At 44.0% G+C, this 17115-nt stretch overlaps 1 protein-coding gene across 4 annotated transcripts in view; it reads left to right on the top strand.

The window, feature by feature from the left end:
- Positions 1-17115, top strand: part of nhsl2 (NHS-like 2) — a 141061-nt gene that overhangs the window by 102668 nt on the left and 21278 nt on the right. For all 4 annotated transcript variants that reach the window (XM_029760642.1, XM_029760643.1, XM_029760644.1 and 1 more), the window contains exon 2: positions 10816-10995. In XM_029760642.1, the coding sequence (XP_029616502.1) occupies positions 10816-10995 (180 nt within the window). The remainder of the gene's footprint in view (positions 1-10815; positions 10996-17115) is intronic.

Raw genomic sequence — 17115 nt, 5'->3', positions numbered from 1 at the left:
AAAGTACGATCTTTGTCCCCATGTGCAGTTGCAAACCGTAGTTTGGCTTTTTATGGCGGTTTTGGAGCAGTGGCTTCTTCCTTGCTGAGCGGCCTTTCAGGTTATGTCGATATAGGTCTCATGGTACTGTGTATATAGATACTATGGTACCTGCTTTCTCCAGCATCTTCACAAGGTCCTTTGCTGTTGTTCTGGGATTGATTTTCTCCCAAGGATGAACCAGACTTGTGGAGGTCTACAATTATTTTCTGAGGTCTTGGCTGATTTCTTTTGATTTTCCCATGATGTCAAGCAAAGAGGCACTGAGTTTGAAGGTAGGCCTTGAAATACATCCACAGGTACACCTCCAATTGACTCAATTGATGTCAATTAGCCTATCAGAAGCTTATAAAGCCATGACATAATTTTCTGGAATTTTCCAAGCTGTTTAAAGACACAGTCAACTTAGTGTATGTAAACTTCTGACCCACTGGAATTGTGATACAGTTAATTATAAGTTAAATAATCTGTCTGTAAACAATTGTTGGAAAAATAACTTGCCAAAACTATAGTTTGTTAACAAGAAATTTGTGGAGTGGTTGAAAAATGAGTTTTAATGACTCCAACCTAAGTGTATGTAAACTTCCGACTTCAACTGTATCTGGAAATGTGCATGTATCCATCTACTGTTTCTAGCCCCAATTCTGACTTGTGCTCTATCTGCTTCACTGATTTCTGCTCTCATAAAAACCTGTTTTTTTTGCACATTAACACTAGAAGCTTAATGCCTAAAATGTATCAATTGAAAGTGTGGGTTCACAGCTCCAATCCAGATGTGTTGGTCATTACGGAAGGCCAAAGATTGTTTTGAACACTGATGTTAACCATTCTGGTTATAACCTTTTTCGGCAAGACAGATCTTCCAAAGGTGGGGGAATGGCAATCTTTACCAAGGAACACCTTCAGTGCTCGGTTGTCTCCACCAAGTCTGTCCCTAAACAATTTGATTTGCTGGTTTTACGCATTAAACGTTCAAATAACACTCTGTTGACTGTTGCTGGGTGCTATCGTCTTCCATCAGCACTGGCCTGTACCCTACCTGCCCTATGCTCTCTCCTTGCCCCTTACACGAAGTCTGAATTTGTCCTCCTAGGTGACCTAAGCTGGGACATGCTTAAACTATCTGACCAAGTCCTAAAGCAATGGGACTCCCTAAATCTTTCTCAGATTATTACCAATCCCACAAGGTATAACTCCAAACACCCAGAAAAGGCTACTCTCCTTGATTTTATCCTCACAAATAATCCTGATAGGTATCTGGTGTTTTCTGTAATGACCTTAGTGATCACTGTTTTACAGCCTGTGTTCGTAATGGCTGCTCAGTGAAATGACCTGTCCTGACTTGTCATAGACGCTTCTAAAAAACTTTAATGAGCAAACCTTCCTTTATGATCTGGCCTCTATAAATTGGTACAGAATCAGCTTGATCCCTACTGTCGAAGATGCTTTGACCTTTTTTAATATTTTCAGTGGTATCTTTAACAAATACGCACCCATAAAGAAAATGAGAATGAAATACAGTTTCAGCCCCTGGTTCGACTGTGATCTAGCAGAGTTACTCCACCTCGGCACATGCATACTCAGGCAAATTAGAAATAAGTGCACTCAGGCTATCCGGAAGGCCAAAGTATTTAAAAGGGGAGATCAAGCTGATCCTAGTTGTTATAGGCCAATTTCGATTTTGCCCTGTTTATCAAAAGTGTTGAAAAAACGTGTCAATAATCAGCTGACTGGCTTTCTTGATGTCTATAGTATTCTCTCGGCTATGCAATCTGGTTTCTGCTCAGGTTATGGATGTGTCACTGCAACCGTAAGGGTTCTCAATCATGTCACCATTGCCCTTGATACAAAGCAAAGTCTTTATTGACTTGGCCAAAGCTTTTGATATGGTAGACCATTCCATTTTTGTGGGCCAGCTAAGGAGTATTGGTGTGTCTGAGGGTCTTTGGCCTGGTTTCCTAACTACCTCTCTTAAAGATTGCAGTGTATAATCTCAGAACATCTGCTGTCTCAGCCATTGCCTGTCACCAAGGGAGTACCCCAAGGCTCGATCCTAGGCCCCACGCTGTTCACAAATTACATCAACAATATAGCTCAAGCAGTAGGAAGCTCTCTCACCCATTTATATGCAGATGATACAGTCTTATGCTCAGCTGGCCCCTCCCCGGATTTTGTGTTAAATGCTCTACAACAAAGCTTTCTTAGTGTCCAACAAGCTTTCTCTGCCCTTAACCTTGTTCTGAACACTTCCAAAACAAAGGTTATGTGGTTTGGTAAGAAGAATACCCCTCTCCCCACCGGTGTGATTACTACCTATGAGGGTTTAGAGCTTGAGGTAGTCACCTCATACAAGTACTTGGGAGTATGGCTAGACAGTACACTGTTCTTCTCTCAGCACATATCAAAGCTGCAGGCTAAGGTTAAATCTAGACTTGGTTTCTTCTATCGTAATCGCTCCTCTTTCACCACAGCTGCCAAACTAACCTTGATTCAGATGACCATCCTACCCATGTTAGATTACGGAGATGTAATTTATAGATCGGCAGGTAAGGGTGCTGTCGAGCGGTTAGATGTTCTTTACCATTCGGCCATCAGATTTGCCACCAGTGCTCCTTATAGGGGACATCACTGCACTCTATACTCCTCTGTAAACTGGTCATCTCTGTATACCCATCGCAAGACCCACTGGTTGATGCTTATTTATAAAACCCTCTTAGGCCTCACTCCCCCCTATCTGAGATATCTACTGCAGCCCTCATCCTACACATGCAACACCCGTTCTGCCAGTCACATTCTGTTAAAGGTCCCCAAAGCACAACCATCCCTGGGTCGCTCCTCTTTTCAGTTCGCTGCAGCTAGCAACTGGAACAAGCTGCAAAAAAACTCTCAAACTTGACTGTTTTATCTCCATCTCTTCATTCAAAGACTCTATCATGGACACTCTTACTGACAGCTATGACTGCTTCGTGTGATGTATTGTTGTCTCTACCTTCTTGGCCTTTGTGCTGTTGTCTGTGCCCAATAATGTTTGTACCATGTTTTGTGCTGCTGCCATGTTGTGTTGCTACCATGCTGTGTTTTCATGTGTTGCTGCGATGCTATGTTGTCTTAGGACTCTTTTTATGTAGTGTTGTGGTGTCTCGTCATGACGTGTGTTTTGTCCTATATATATATATTTTTATCCCAGCCCCCGTCCCACGCAGGAGGCCTTTTGCCTTCTGGTAGGCCGTCATTGTAAACAAGAACTGGCTTGCCTAGTTAAATAAAGGTAAAACTTTTATTTTTTTTAAATATGCCCAACTTTTTTAAGAGTCACTGTGATTCAAACCTTGTTTTATAGTATTTCGGTGTCAGAATTAAAGTCTCCTCAAGGTTGTATTGGCTTCCAGTGTGAGCTGAGACTGTTGTGATTGATTATAGAGGTATGCACAACTTTAACAGTTTCATATAAGACTGTAAGACTAATCCCAGAATAACACACTCCCAGAGGGGTATACATTAGTCATAGAGAACCAAACTAAATAGAAACAGTAACACCTCACTAAAATGTGTTTGTGCTTATATTGTTTTGTGTGTGTACTTGTCTGTGTGTCCTCTCTGCATATGCGACTGCATCTTTCCCTATGTCTCTCACTCTCGCTCTCTTGCGCTCTCGCTCTCTTGCGCTCTCGCTCTCTCTCTCTCTCTCTCTCTCTCACGCTCTCTATCTCTCGCCCTCTCTCACGCTCTCTATCTCTCGCTCTCTCTCTCACGCTCTCTATCTCTCGCTCTCTCTCTCACGCTCTCTCTCTCACGCTCTCTCTCTCACGCTCTCTCTCTCACGCTCTCTCTCTCACGCTCTCTCTCTCTCGCTCTCACTCGCTCTCTCTCTCGCTCTCACTCGCTCTCTCACGCGCTCTCTCTCTCGCTCTCACGTGCTCTCTCTCGCTCTCACGCGCTCTCTCTCGCTCTCACGCGCTCTCTCTCTCGCTCTCACGCGCTCTCTCTCTCGCTCTCACGCGCTCTCTCTCTCGCTCTCGCTCTCTCGCGCTCTCTCGCGCTCTCTCTCGCTCTCTCTCGCTCTCTCTCGCTCTCTCGCGCTCTCTCGCGCTCTCTCTCGCTCTCTCTCGCTCTCACGCGCTCTCTCTCGCTCTCAAGCGCTCTCTCTCGCTCTCACGCTCTCTCGCTCTCTCGCTCGCTCTCTCTCTCTCTCGCTCTCTCTCTCTCTCGCTCTTGCGCTCTCTCGCTCTCGCTCTCACGCGCTCTCTCTCTCGCTCTCACGCGCTCTCTCTCGCTCTCACGCGCTCTCTCGCGCTCTCTCTCGCTCTCTCTCTCTCGCTCTCTCTCTCTCTCTCGCTCTCGCTCTCGCTCTCACGCGCTCTCTCTCTCGCTCTCACGCGCTCTCTCGCGCTCTCTCTCGCTCTCTCTCGCTCTCTCGCTCTCTCTCTCGCTCTCTCGCGCTCTCTCTCTCGCTCTCACGCGCTCTCTCTCTCTCGCTCTCACGCGCTCTCTCTCGCTCTCACGCGCTCTCTCTCTCGCTCTCACGCGCTCTCTCTCTCTCGCTCTCTCTCTCTCTCTCGCTCGCGCTCTCTCTCTCGCTCTCACGCGCTCTCGCTCTCACGCGCTCTCTCTCTCGCTCTCACGCGCTCTCTCTCTCGCTCTCACGTGCTCTCTCTCGCTCTCACGTGCTCTCTCTCGCTCTCACGCGCTCTCTCTCTCGCTCTCACGCGCTCTCTCTCGCGCTCTCTCGCACTCTCTCTCACGCTGTCTCTCGCGCTCTCTCTCTCTCCTCTGTGTCTGAGTGGGTCTTGTGAAAGTGTCACTGTGGTGTAAGCTCTTTCTGCCACGTTATTTTTGTCGTCTCTTCCCTTTTAGTATTTAATGAGACAATAGTGAGAAGCTGGGTTGGGACGGAATATCAGGGTAGAAGTCACCCGTATGCACAGATTCTAGGATCAGCTTACCCTCCCCAAAGCCTAACCTTAAAGCTAGAATACTTCATTGGTGAAACTGCCATGTCTGTTTGGGATATTGTAACAACAAAATAAGTTACTGCAAACAACGTACACTGTTTTTCTTCCTCCTCGGACATACAGTTGGAAGTTTACATACACCTTTGCCAAATACATTTAAACTCAGTTTTTCACAATTCCTGACATTTAATCCTAGTAAAAATTCCCTGTTTTAGGTCAGTTAGCATCACCACTTTATTTTAAGAATGTGAAATGTCAGAATAATAGTAGCTTGAATGATTTATTTCAGCTTTTACATTCTCAGTGGGTCAGAAGTTTACATACACTAAATTAGTATTTGGTAGCATTGCCTTTAAATTTTTAACTTGGGTCAAATGTTTTGGGTAGCCTTCCACAAGCTTCCCACAATACGTTGGGTGAATTTTGGCCCATTCCTCCTGACAGAGCTGGTGCAACTAAGTCAGGTTTGTAGGCCTCCTTGCTTGCACGCGCTTTTTCAGTTCTGCCCACAAATGTTCTATAGGATTGAGGTCAGGGCTTTGTGATGGCCACTCCAATACCTTGACTTTGTTGTCCTTAAGCCATTTTACCATAACTTTGGAAGTATGCTTGGGGTCATTTGCGACCAAGCTTTAACTTCCTGACTGATGTCTTGAGATGTTGCTTCAATCTATCCAGATAATATTCCATCCTCGTGATGCAATCTATTTTGTGAAGTGCACCAGTCCCTCCTGCAGCAAAGCACCCCCACAACATGATGCTGCCATCCCCGGGCTTCACAGTTGGGATGGTGTTCTTCGGCTTGCAAGCCTCCCCCTTTTTCCTCCAAACATAACGATGGTCATTATGGCCAAACATTTCTATTTTTGTTTCATCAGACCAGAGGACATTTCTCCAAAAAGTACGATCTTTGTCCCCATGTGCAGTTGCAAACCGTAGTCTGGCTTTTTTTATGCCGGTTTTGGAGCAGTGGCTTCTTCCTTGCTGAGCGGCCTTTCAGGTTATGTCGATATAGGTCTCGTTTTTCTGTGGATATAGATACTTTTGTACCTGTTTCCTTCAGCATCTTCCTTTGCTGTTGTTCTGGGATTGATTTGCACTTTTCGCACAAGTACGTTCATCTCCAGGAGACAGAACGCGTCTCCTTCCTGAGCGGTATGATGGCTGCGTGGTCCCATGGTGTTTATACTGGCATACTTTTGTTTGTACAGATGAACGTCGTACCTTCAGGCGTTTGGAAATTGATCCCAAGGATGAATCAGACTTGTGGAGGTCTACAATTTTCTTTCTGGGGTCTTGGCTGATTTCTTTTGATTTTCCCATGTTGTCAAGCAAAGAGGCACTTAGTTTGAAGGTAGGCATTGAAGTAGATCCACAGGTACACCTCCAATTGTGTTAGGTTCCCCTATGCTGCTCCGCCTAAGAGCAGACCAGGAAACAGTGAGGAATGAACCAAGATATTTATTGTAAAACAGGGGGAGATGGAGTGCAGACCTGGGGTAGCTCGGATGCGTTGTAGGAAACCAGATGTGGAGGCTGAGGTTGGAGTGAGCTGGTTTGGGACAGGGTAAACGGGTCCGGAGGGGAATCCAAGGGAGTGATGGTGAGCTGAATCCAGAACAGGGTAGCAGGGTGGTGAGATGTGGAAGAGGAGTCAGACTCAGAGCGGCAAAACTGCAGTAAGAGGATTAACAGCGTCAGGCAGGGAAACAGGCACAGCAGGAAACAGGATCTTAAATAATAACAAATAGTTAGAAGCATGACTGACTGAACGGAGATTACGATCTGGCAGAGTGGAAGTGGCAGGACTGAGTATTTGTAGAGGTCTTGATTATGAAACGGGTTGCAGCTGGGAGAGACCCCACACACTAGGGGGTGTGGCAGGAGCAGATCGGACGCAATTGACTCAAATGATGTCAATTAGCTTAGCAGAAGCTTCTAAAGCCATGACATCATTTTCTGGAATTTTCCAAGCTGTTTAAAGGCACAGTCAACTTAGTGTACCTAGCCCTCAGAACACAGCATCAATTCGTAGGGACATGGACTCTACAAGGTGTCGAAAGCATTCCACAGGGATGCTGGCCCATGTTGACTCCAATGCTTCCCACAGTTGTGTCAAGTTGGCTGGATGTCCTTTGGGTGGCGGACCATTGTTGATACACATGGGAAACTGTTGAGCGTGAAAAACCCAGCAGTGTTGAAGTGCTTGGCACCTACTACCATACCCGTTCAAAGGCACATAAATATTTTGTCCTGCCCAGTCACCCTCTAAATGGCAGTAGATTTAACAAGTCACACCAATAAGGGATCATACTGTAGCTTTTACCTGGTTAGCAATGTTCCCTCTATTTCTTTTTCAGCACTGAGCTCATTTCAGGTCTGTTGAGCTCAAACATTGTGAAAATTCTGTGCAACTTCCAGCACGTGTTTACTGTGAACACTGAGGCTGTACCCACTTTAAGTTAGTTTTAGCAGTGGTCAAGTAGGCTACTGTGGCTATTTGATCATAATGTAGGACTACCAGAGTGGCCTACCATCAAAAACAATGGAGAGAATGCATCCCATAACATTTTAACATGGAAATAGCTATTCTATCGGTCAGCCTACAGTAGCAGCCAATGTGTGGTGTTCAATGTAGGCCTACATGCAAGGCTTGATATTAACCTGTTTATCAACTTGTCTTTCAGACAAGGAGGTGACTGAAAATGTTGTTGTGGTGTTTGATGCAAGAGACCACTTTACAAAATAGAATGCATCATTATTCCCATAGCATTATTACGGAGCATATTGGCTACTTAGCTTATTCAAGCCTGTCTCAAAATACAACACTGCCCTTTTAAGACAAAAAAAGCTCTGTAACTGACTTGCTTTTCAAAGATGTCTAGAAATGCACCCGTTTTGTCCTCTTGTAGAAAGCAATCACTCCCCCACTGCTGACTACAAATGATATATAACTGGGCTAATAATACACTAACCAGAAAAGGATATGAATGACTGTACAAATGTGCACACGTCGCTACATGTAGCTCTCGCTTTGATCTCAAAACAAGCGCATCTACTCAGGACCGCTCATGCTGTAAACACAGTCCAGTTCAAAGTGAATAGCACAGATCCATATATGGCAATGGTCTATTTGCATATAGGACTACTGCAGCTCTGATTGGTTATGGCGCACCTGTCTGTGTATAGTACAGGCCTGAGTCAGATGCCTGTCAATGCAATAGAATCATACTCCGATGTTTTCTGCCTACAACAAAATCTCTTGCATACTTAGTTTTGCATACTAAGTCTTGCATAGTTTATTTTGTTTCGGAAAGTGGCTAATTGTACACGTGTTAATTCGATCCCAATTCCCACAATAAAGGGAAACGTTAAATATTGTTAACTAAAGGGGAAAACTCTAGAAAGTTGAGTGAAGTTCAATCTCGTGCTTCTCTGCGCAGGCTGATATTTCTCCTGTGTGGCAGTCCCGTGGAGCTTTGCGCACGCGCACATGCACAGCTTATAGGGAATGTTGTTGGTCAGTCTATGTCATGGAAAGAGCAGGTGTTCTTAATGTTTTGTCCAATCAGTGCCAGACACTCCTCACATCCATTTCATCAACAAAATAAAAACATGGATTCGATCTTTAATGTGGATTCGATCTTCAACCATTAAGGATATAACTCTTAAACTGATCTTAGATCAGTGTTTAAAGGTGACTTCTACTACTTAATTCTACTGCTCAGGGCACAGGCGCTGGCGAGTAGCCTTTGCCAATAGTTAAGATGGCTGCTGGCCACTCATATCTGCCCTTAAGAAATGTGGTGGTCTGTAATGACCCTGACCTCTGTATTAGAGGTCAACGGAGGTTGAGCTCTAACTTTCTCTCTCTCTCTCTCTCTTACACACACACCCTTCAGTGACCAACGATGCATAGACAGCTGTCTGTTTTTCTTATTTTCTGTTATCTTTCCTCTCCTCCTCTAAAACACTGTGGTTACATAAGAGAAAGGAGAGGAAAGGAGGAGAGAAGATGAGGTGCAGGAGAGGAGAGGAGGAAGAGCACATTAATTCCAGTGTAGAGGAACTGCTGCTGAACTTGTAATTAAGTGGACTCTGATAACCTTATGGGAGATAAGAGGTTTTCCCTGTACTGGAACTACCGTTACGTCCCCGCTTTGTCTTTCTTTCTCTCTCTCTCTCTCTCTCTCTCTGTACCACTCTGTCTCTCTCTCCCTCTCTTCTCTTTCTGTCTTTCTATCTCCTTCTCATTCTCTCTTTATCTCTTTGTCTATCTCTCTTTCTCTCCCTCTCTTTCTCTCCCTCTCTCATCCTGTCTTTCCCTCGTCTCTCTTCTCCCTCTCTCTTTGCGTCTCTCTGTTTCTTTGCAGATCATACAGCTTCTGATTCCTCTCCCTCTCTCTGATTGGTTGTTATGATTTGTTATGGATCTATGAATTGTTGTTTTTATGCTGATTTCAGTGATATTTTTGTTATGATGATTATCTAACTGTTTTATTATTCAGCTGTGTGGGAGCCTGCTCCCTGCCTCCCCTACTCTTCCTGACAACACACACACATACACCAGAGGGATAACTGTAATTCCAAGGTGAAATTTGACGTTTGTGCAGGTCCCCATGATGTTGGGAGACACTGTCAAAACCGGTTACTAGGGGCAAAAACAAACCTAAAAAAGGACTGCCCCTCACTGGGATTGAACCCACAGTCTACAGAGCTGGCACTTGCAGCTTAGCCCACTCCACCATCAAACCACAATGATATATCAAGTCCAGTTGGAATCAATGCCTAAAGTTTTAACCCTATCCAAACCTTAACCCTTAAAGGGATACTTCAGGATTTTGCCAATTAAGCCCTTTATCTCCCTCCCCAGAGTCAGATTAACTTAGAGATACCATTTTTATGTCTCTTCGTGCAGTTTGAAGGAAGTTGCTAACTAGCATTAGCACTATTACTTACTAGAGTTAGCGCAATGACTGGAAGTCTAAGGTAACTGCAAGCATGCTTGTAGATACCTTCGATTCCCAGTCATTGCGCTAATGCTAGTTAGCACTGGCTCACAAAACGACCTCTAACTTCCTTCATACCAGATGCAGAGACATAAAAATGGCATTCATGAGTAAAAGGGCTTCATTGCCAAAATCTCGAAGTATCCCTTTAACTTAACACCAGTCTAAATGCATGCCTAAATTTAACCCTAGAGTCATTTCTGTGTGCCTACATTTAACACATTTGTCACAGAAAGTGAGGCGATCAAGTCAGTTTACGCGTTAAAAATAGACCTTTGTCCCTGGACGTACAGAGATGAAGTCAGACTGTGATATCTTGTTGCAACACACACACACACACACACACACACACACTCACACACACACACACCCCTTCCTTTCCTTTCTCTAATAACAATCCCTCCCTTCACACCCAGCTATTATGTAACACAAGTCTCTGGGTATTAGTTATGCAAATGTCATAAATTTGTATTTACGTATAATCTATCGCCCCCCCCTCTCTATGTCCCTCCTCCCTCTCTCTGCACAACTCCCTCTGTATTTGCACCTCAATCTCTGTATCTCTCCTTCCCTCTGCCTCTTCTCTCGCTCTCTCCATCTCTGTCTGTATCTCCACCTCCCACCTCTCTCTGTTCTCTTGCTCTACCTCTCTCCTCTCTCTCTAACTGCCACTGTCTCCCCTCTCCTCCCTCCATCTCCCCCTGCATCTCTCCACCCTCCCTCTCCCCCTCCTTTCTCCACCCTCTTTATCCATCTACTATCCCTCCTTCCCTCCTCCCTCTCTACCACTCTCTTCTCTCCATCCCTCTCTCCAGCCAACACCAACTTGGACGCGGAGTCGAAGCGTAGTGCGGCTTCGTCGTCGACGGCGACATCGGCCCACTTCCGGTCTCCATGGCAACAGAGCGTGAATGTGTTTGGCTCGTGGAGCAGGCCGGACTGTGTTCAGGAGCTCCATCAGGAGGCTCAGCTTAACCTGCAGAGCCTGCTGCAAGGTACAGTAACTAACCCTGGGTGGGTGTATGTCGGCAGTGTGTGTGTGTGTGTGTGTGTGTGTGTGTGTGTGTCGGGAGTGTGTCGGGAGTGTGTTCGTGTGTTGGGAGTCTGTGTGTGTCGGGAGTGTCTGTGTGTGGGGTGGAGGCTGTAGGTTGGGGATTGAGGAGGACAAGGGGTGACAATCTCTGTTTATGTGATGAAAGATGCCGCTTGTGTGTGTGCGTGTGTTTGAGAGAGGAGGTCGATGTGAGGGGACCTTGCTGCCATCTTTACAGTAATCCATTCCGTTCTCCTCTCTGTTTATACCAAAGATGCTGCTTTGTTTATACCAAATATGCTGGTTATGTGTTCCTCTCACTCTCTCGCTCTCTCGCTCTCGCTCTGCCTCATACTAACCCATGACTGCCCTTCTGTGTGATCAGTTACCCTGGTTTAGATTGGCAGCTTAGATTATGGTTGCTTCCCAAATGGCAACGTATTCCCTATACAGTGCACTACTTTTGACCAGACCATAGGGCGCAATATAGGGAATAGGGTGCCATTTGGGATGCAAATTTAGGTTAAGCCTTCCCTTCTTCCTTAACTGAATGAACAGATGAATGAATGAATGAAAGAACGCTTACTTACTGCCAATGCATCATCAGGTTGCATTTCCCTCCTTTTTCCTTCCCTCTCTTTCCCACGCTCTCATTCATGTTCAATCTTTCAATCTCTCTATTTCATTTCTTTCTCTCCACATCTGTGTGTTGCTGACTGTACCGCATCGGTCAGAATGCAATGATGGAGATGAGGAATCCAGGTTTAGGGATATTTATTACACACACAGTTGAACACAGGAACACACAAAAAGGCATATGGAGAGAGGGTTTGGATGGAGATCAGGAGTTAGGCCATGGATGTGTTGGATTAGGAAGGATGTGGTGGTCTGGAAGGAAGAGAAGAGGGGAACATTAGGAACAACATAAAGGTGCAGACATGACAAGGTAGTGCCAGGTGAAGAATATGGGCTTTAACATCAGTACAAATTTAGGAGACTGCCAGGACTAAACATATTAAATAATCAATTAGCGTTAGCTAATTTGATTTATTTCACCCCCTTTATCTCCACCATTTCGTGATATCCAATTACAATCTTGTCTCATCGCTGCAACTCCCCAACGGTCTCGGGAGAGGCGAAGGTCGAGTCATGCATCCTCTGAATCATGACCCGCCAAACTGCGCTTCTTAACACCCGCCCCCTTAACCCGGAAGCCAGCCGCACCAATGTGTCGGAAGAAAACACTGTTCAACTGATGACCAAAGTCAGTCTGCAGGCGCCTGTCCCGCCACAAGGAGTTGCTAGAGCGCGATGTGCCAAGTAAATCCCCCGGCCAAACCCTCCCCTAACCCGGACAATGCTGGGCCAATTGTGAGCCACCCTATGGGACTCCCGGTCATGGCCGGTTGTGACACAGCCTGGGATTGAACCCGGGTCTGTAGTGACTCCTCAAGCCCTGCGATGCAGTGCCATATACCACTGCGCAACTCAGGAGGCCAAGTTCACTATATCTTGCCTGGAAATGCAGAGCTTGCACTTTCGGGACTATTTTATTAGTACCGTTGTTGCTTGACAAGTTAAGTCAAGTTCACTTCAAAGTATTTCAACTTTTAGAACCATGTATCTATTTGACTGGTTTAATGGTCTGTTCTCATGATTAATGGTCTGTCTTCTTGGTCCTAAATTAGAGCGTGGTCACAGTGTGTCTGTGTGTATAGTATCAGTCAAAGGTTTGGACACACCTACTCATTCAAGGGTATTTCTTTATTTTTACTATTTTCTACATTGTAGAATAATAGTGAAGACATCAAAACGACAAAATAACACATATGGAATCATGTAGTAACCCAAAAAGTGTTAAATAATTCTTCAAAGTAGCCGCCCTTGATGACAGCTTTGCACAATCTTGGCATTCTCTCAACCAGCTTCACCTGGAATGCTTTTCCAACAGTTTTGAAGGAGTTCCCACATATGCTGATCACTTTTTGGCTGCTTTTCCTTCACTCTGCGGTCCAACTCATCCCAAACCATCTCAATTGGGTTGAGGTCAGGTGAAGCTGGTTGAGAGAGGTACTTTTGAAATGCATCCTTCCTTCCTTGAAATTATCCCTGATCTGACATGAGACCAGTGATTGTCACTCACAATCTGTTAAATGGCTCCCTTTCTTACCCCCTTGACCCCTTGCTCCCTGCACCCATTCTGTCCTTGTATCATTTCCTCATTCCCTTGTCAACCCTCCGTCTGAGTCCTTGAAGGAGTGGATAAGTGTAAGTGATATTACCTACATTTTTACTGTTGATCATTTTCATGTCATCAACAAAGACCGAGGGGAAAGGAATCATTAATCTGGTCACTAAAATAGAGCACTAGCTACAACAAACTCCAAATTGACAGTCATAACTGGACAAAACCACCCATAGCCTTTCCACCAACCCTAAGGCCCTCTTAGAATAGGCTAATCATCGATTGTCAATGTTCAATCATGAGTACAGAGGAATGAGACAGAAGTTGCATCCCGAATGTCACCCTATTCCCTATATAGTGCACTGCATTTGCCCCGGACCCATACGGTTCCCCATAGCCCCCTGGTCAAAAGTAGGGCACCACATAGGGCATATGGTGCCATTGGGGACATAGACAGACTGAGATGGACAGAAGAAAAGAATGGGACAGAAGAGAGATAGACAGGCTGTACGTTATCAGACGACCTCGTTGGACTGAAAGAGGGGTATTGTTCCTCCTGTACTCCCCCATTCCTTCACTGGGGAGATAAGAAAGGGTGACCCCATTTTTAACCGGTCCCAGTTGCTTGTCTTGTTAGGGGTGGCTGGTTCTGAGTATGAAAGGGCACACACACACACACACACACACACACACACACACACACACACACACACACACACACACACACACACACACACACACACACACACACGGATATAGTGCATACAAACAAAACACACACACTTAGTGATGCATGAGTGGAGAGGGCGACTTGTCTGGACAAGGGGTTAATGATGGGAGGGAGGAGGAGGGGGGGGATTGGCCCTAATTATCGCTGTGTGTGTGTGTGTGGGAGTGTCTAGCAGACCTTCACACACCAACCAGTGCCAATAGACTCCAATAGCCCTGTCCTATTCCTTTACTATACTGTAGTGTATGCCCTACTATCAGTAACCATATGGACTAGCTGTGTCTCTCTGCCCGCCATCCTCCTCCCTCTATCTCTGCATGCGATCTGGTGAGTTGAACTTGAGTTGCGTGACATCTAGCTAATTGGCAAATGATTCTGTGTGTGTGTGTGTGTTCTGTGTATTCAGTTGAATGATTCCTGTTGACTATTATTAGCGTAAAATTAAATGGAGTCGCACACTCTATATACAAGCTCCCAGTAATTTATTGGGTAAACCACCAACGTTTCGGCATCACTGTGCCTTCTTCTGCTTGCATAACAAACAGTAGCAAGCATATCATTTCGTCCCAACTGGCTCCCTATGGGCCCTGGTCAAAAGTAGTGCACTACATAGGGAATAGGGTGCCATTAGGCACCTCCGGTCACTATTTTCAACTCGTTGTATTGTTACTTTTAAGTTGGAATCCTTAGTGGTGAAACTGCCAAGTCTGTTTGCGATACTACACGGCGTTACTACAATGAACACTTTTTTTTTTCTTGTTGAACATCATTGCACATCATTGCACGTGCGATAGAGCAGCGGACTGTCTACTAAGGATGTCTACTTTTCTCCCCTTGATGCTGGAGCTCCTCTCCACCGTTTAATAAACAAAACAAGAACAATAACAAATGAGCCTGGGGCGACCAATTGCGCTTTTTCCCTTAATGTAGATCTCAGTTTTACTTGCGCTGCATTTTTTTCTATTTTTTTTGTATTTAGGGGTGGATCAGCTTAATATTGTGGGAAAGATTGTTGCTTCCATCAATGTAACTGTCTGCATACTTTCCAATCCTCCATATATTTTTGGGGTGTGTATATATATATATATATATATATATATATATATATATATACATTCATTCATTCATTCATTCATTCATTCATTCATTCATACATACATACATACATACATACATACATACACATATATATATATATATATATGTGTATGTATGTATATATATAAATACTTTGTTTTGAATATACCATTATTATTCCTCGCAAACCCTACCACCCTTCCCCCAACTGCAGTAAACTAATAAACAATAACACTTAGGCTTCTACCTTCAGTATATACATATTGTACACATTTTACAGACACAATCTATTTTACAATAGTTATAGATTTTTTCCTCTATTTCTGATGTCCATCCAGTTTGATTTCTATTTGTAACTGTGCTATTTCACAACATTTCTGAACCTATATACATTTTACAGATCCCGTATGTTTTACATTGGTTATCTTGTTATTAGTCCCACCCTTCAGCTCCATTCAACCCTTCCCATCTATCTCTCAACACCATCCATTTTGGATTTCTATTTTGCCATATATTTTTCAACTGTGCTGTGATGCTTCACAAAAGTACTGAACCTTTCTATTCTCATAGCTTCTACAGATTGTAAATTAAAGATAAACATTTTTGCTAAAATAATTATAATATTATTGATTTATTGACTATGGCTTTTCAAATCACCCAGTATTGCTATTTGCAGCGTTAGTTCTAGGAAAATGTTGCAATTCTTCAGCCATTCCTGGACCTGTGACCAAAAACCGAGCTACATATGGACAGTACCAAAACAAATAATCTAATGACTGCCTCCTCACAGCAAAATCTGCAGAGCTGGGAAGGTTGTATCCCCCATATATTTAACATTCTATTGGTTGCAAGAATTTTGTATAGTGATTTAAATTGGAAAATTTGAAGTTTTGAATCCGGCGTTGTTTTGCGTGTCAATTCATAAACCATGTGCCATGGAATGGGTACATCAAAAATCTCTTCCCAACTATTTTGCAATTTATATGGCACAGCTGTCAATTTTTTTGTCCTTTTTTGGTCCAAGTGAAATTGGTGTATGTTTTTATTTATCACAATTTTCTTTAACCGTTTATGGTCTTTAATGCAGGGCTGACAGACAAATTCCTTACTTTTTTCCCCTTCTACTTGCCTCTTCCATTTTTGTGGTAATGCTGAAATTAGTTGGTTGTAATTTTGGGTAGAGCAGACATATACACATGTCTGTGTTAGCTGCATGTGTGACGTAACTCCACTAGTCCTATTTATAATATCATTCACTAAGATTATACCTTTTTTAAACATTTCATTGAAAAATCGTTTTTTTTAATCAATTAGTATATTTGAGTTTAACCACAATATTTGTTGTATTATTTGTTCTGAAATTGCAACCAACTGAAATTGCAACCAACTTTCTAAGGCTTGTATAAAATATAGTGATATTTTGGAGATTATTTCCTTTTCAAACAACCGAAAGTGAGCAGTTGTAATCTGAATAAAGGGAAAAAGGGCATTCTTGAACATGGGGTGAGACATTCCTACCAATTTACTAGAGAACCATTTTGGATTTAAGTATAACTTTTGTATGACTGATGCCCTTAGTGTGAGGTCTAATGCTTTAATATACACTGCTCCAAAAAATAAAGGGAACACTTAAACAACACAATGTAACTCCAAGTCAATCACACTTCTGTGAAATCAAACTGTCCACTTAGGAAGCAACACTGATTGACAATAAATTTCACATGCTGTTGTGCAAATGGAATAGACAACAGGTGGAAATTATAGGAAACAAGCAAGACACCCCCAATAAAGGAGTGGTTCTGCAGGTGGAGACCACAGACCACTTCTCAGTTCCTATGCTTCCTGGCTGATGTTTTGGTCACTTCTGAATGCTGGCGGTGCTTTCACTCTAGTGGTAGCATGAGACGGAGTCTACAACCCACACAAGTGGCTCAGGTAGTGCAGCTCATCCAGGATGGCACATCAATGCGAGCTGTGGCAAGAAGGTTTGCTGTGTCTGTCAGCGTAGTGTCCAGAGCATGGAGGCGCTACCAGGAGACAGGCCAGTACATCAGGAGATGTGGAGGAGGCCGTAGGAGGGCAACAACCCA

Source organism: Salmo trutta, chromosome 8 (assembly GCF_901001165.1).
Source record: "Salmo trutta chromosome 8, fSalTru1.1, whole genome shotgun sequence".
NCBI classification, from domain to species: Eukaryota; Metazoa; Chordata; class Actinopteri; order Salmoniformes; family Salmonidae; genus Salmo; species Salmo trutta.
This window is presented reverse-complemented; position numbering and strand designations above follow the sequence as displayed.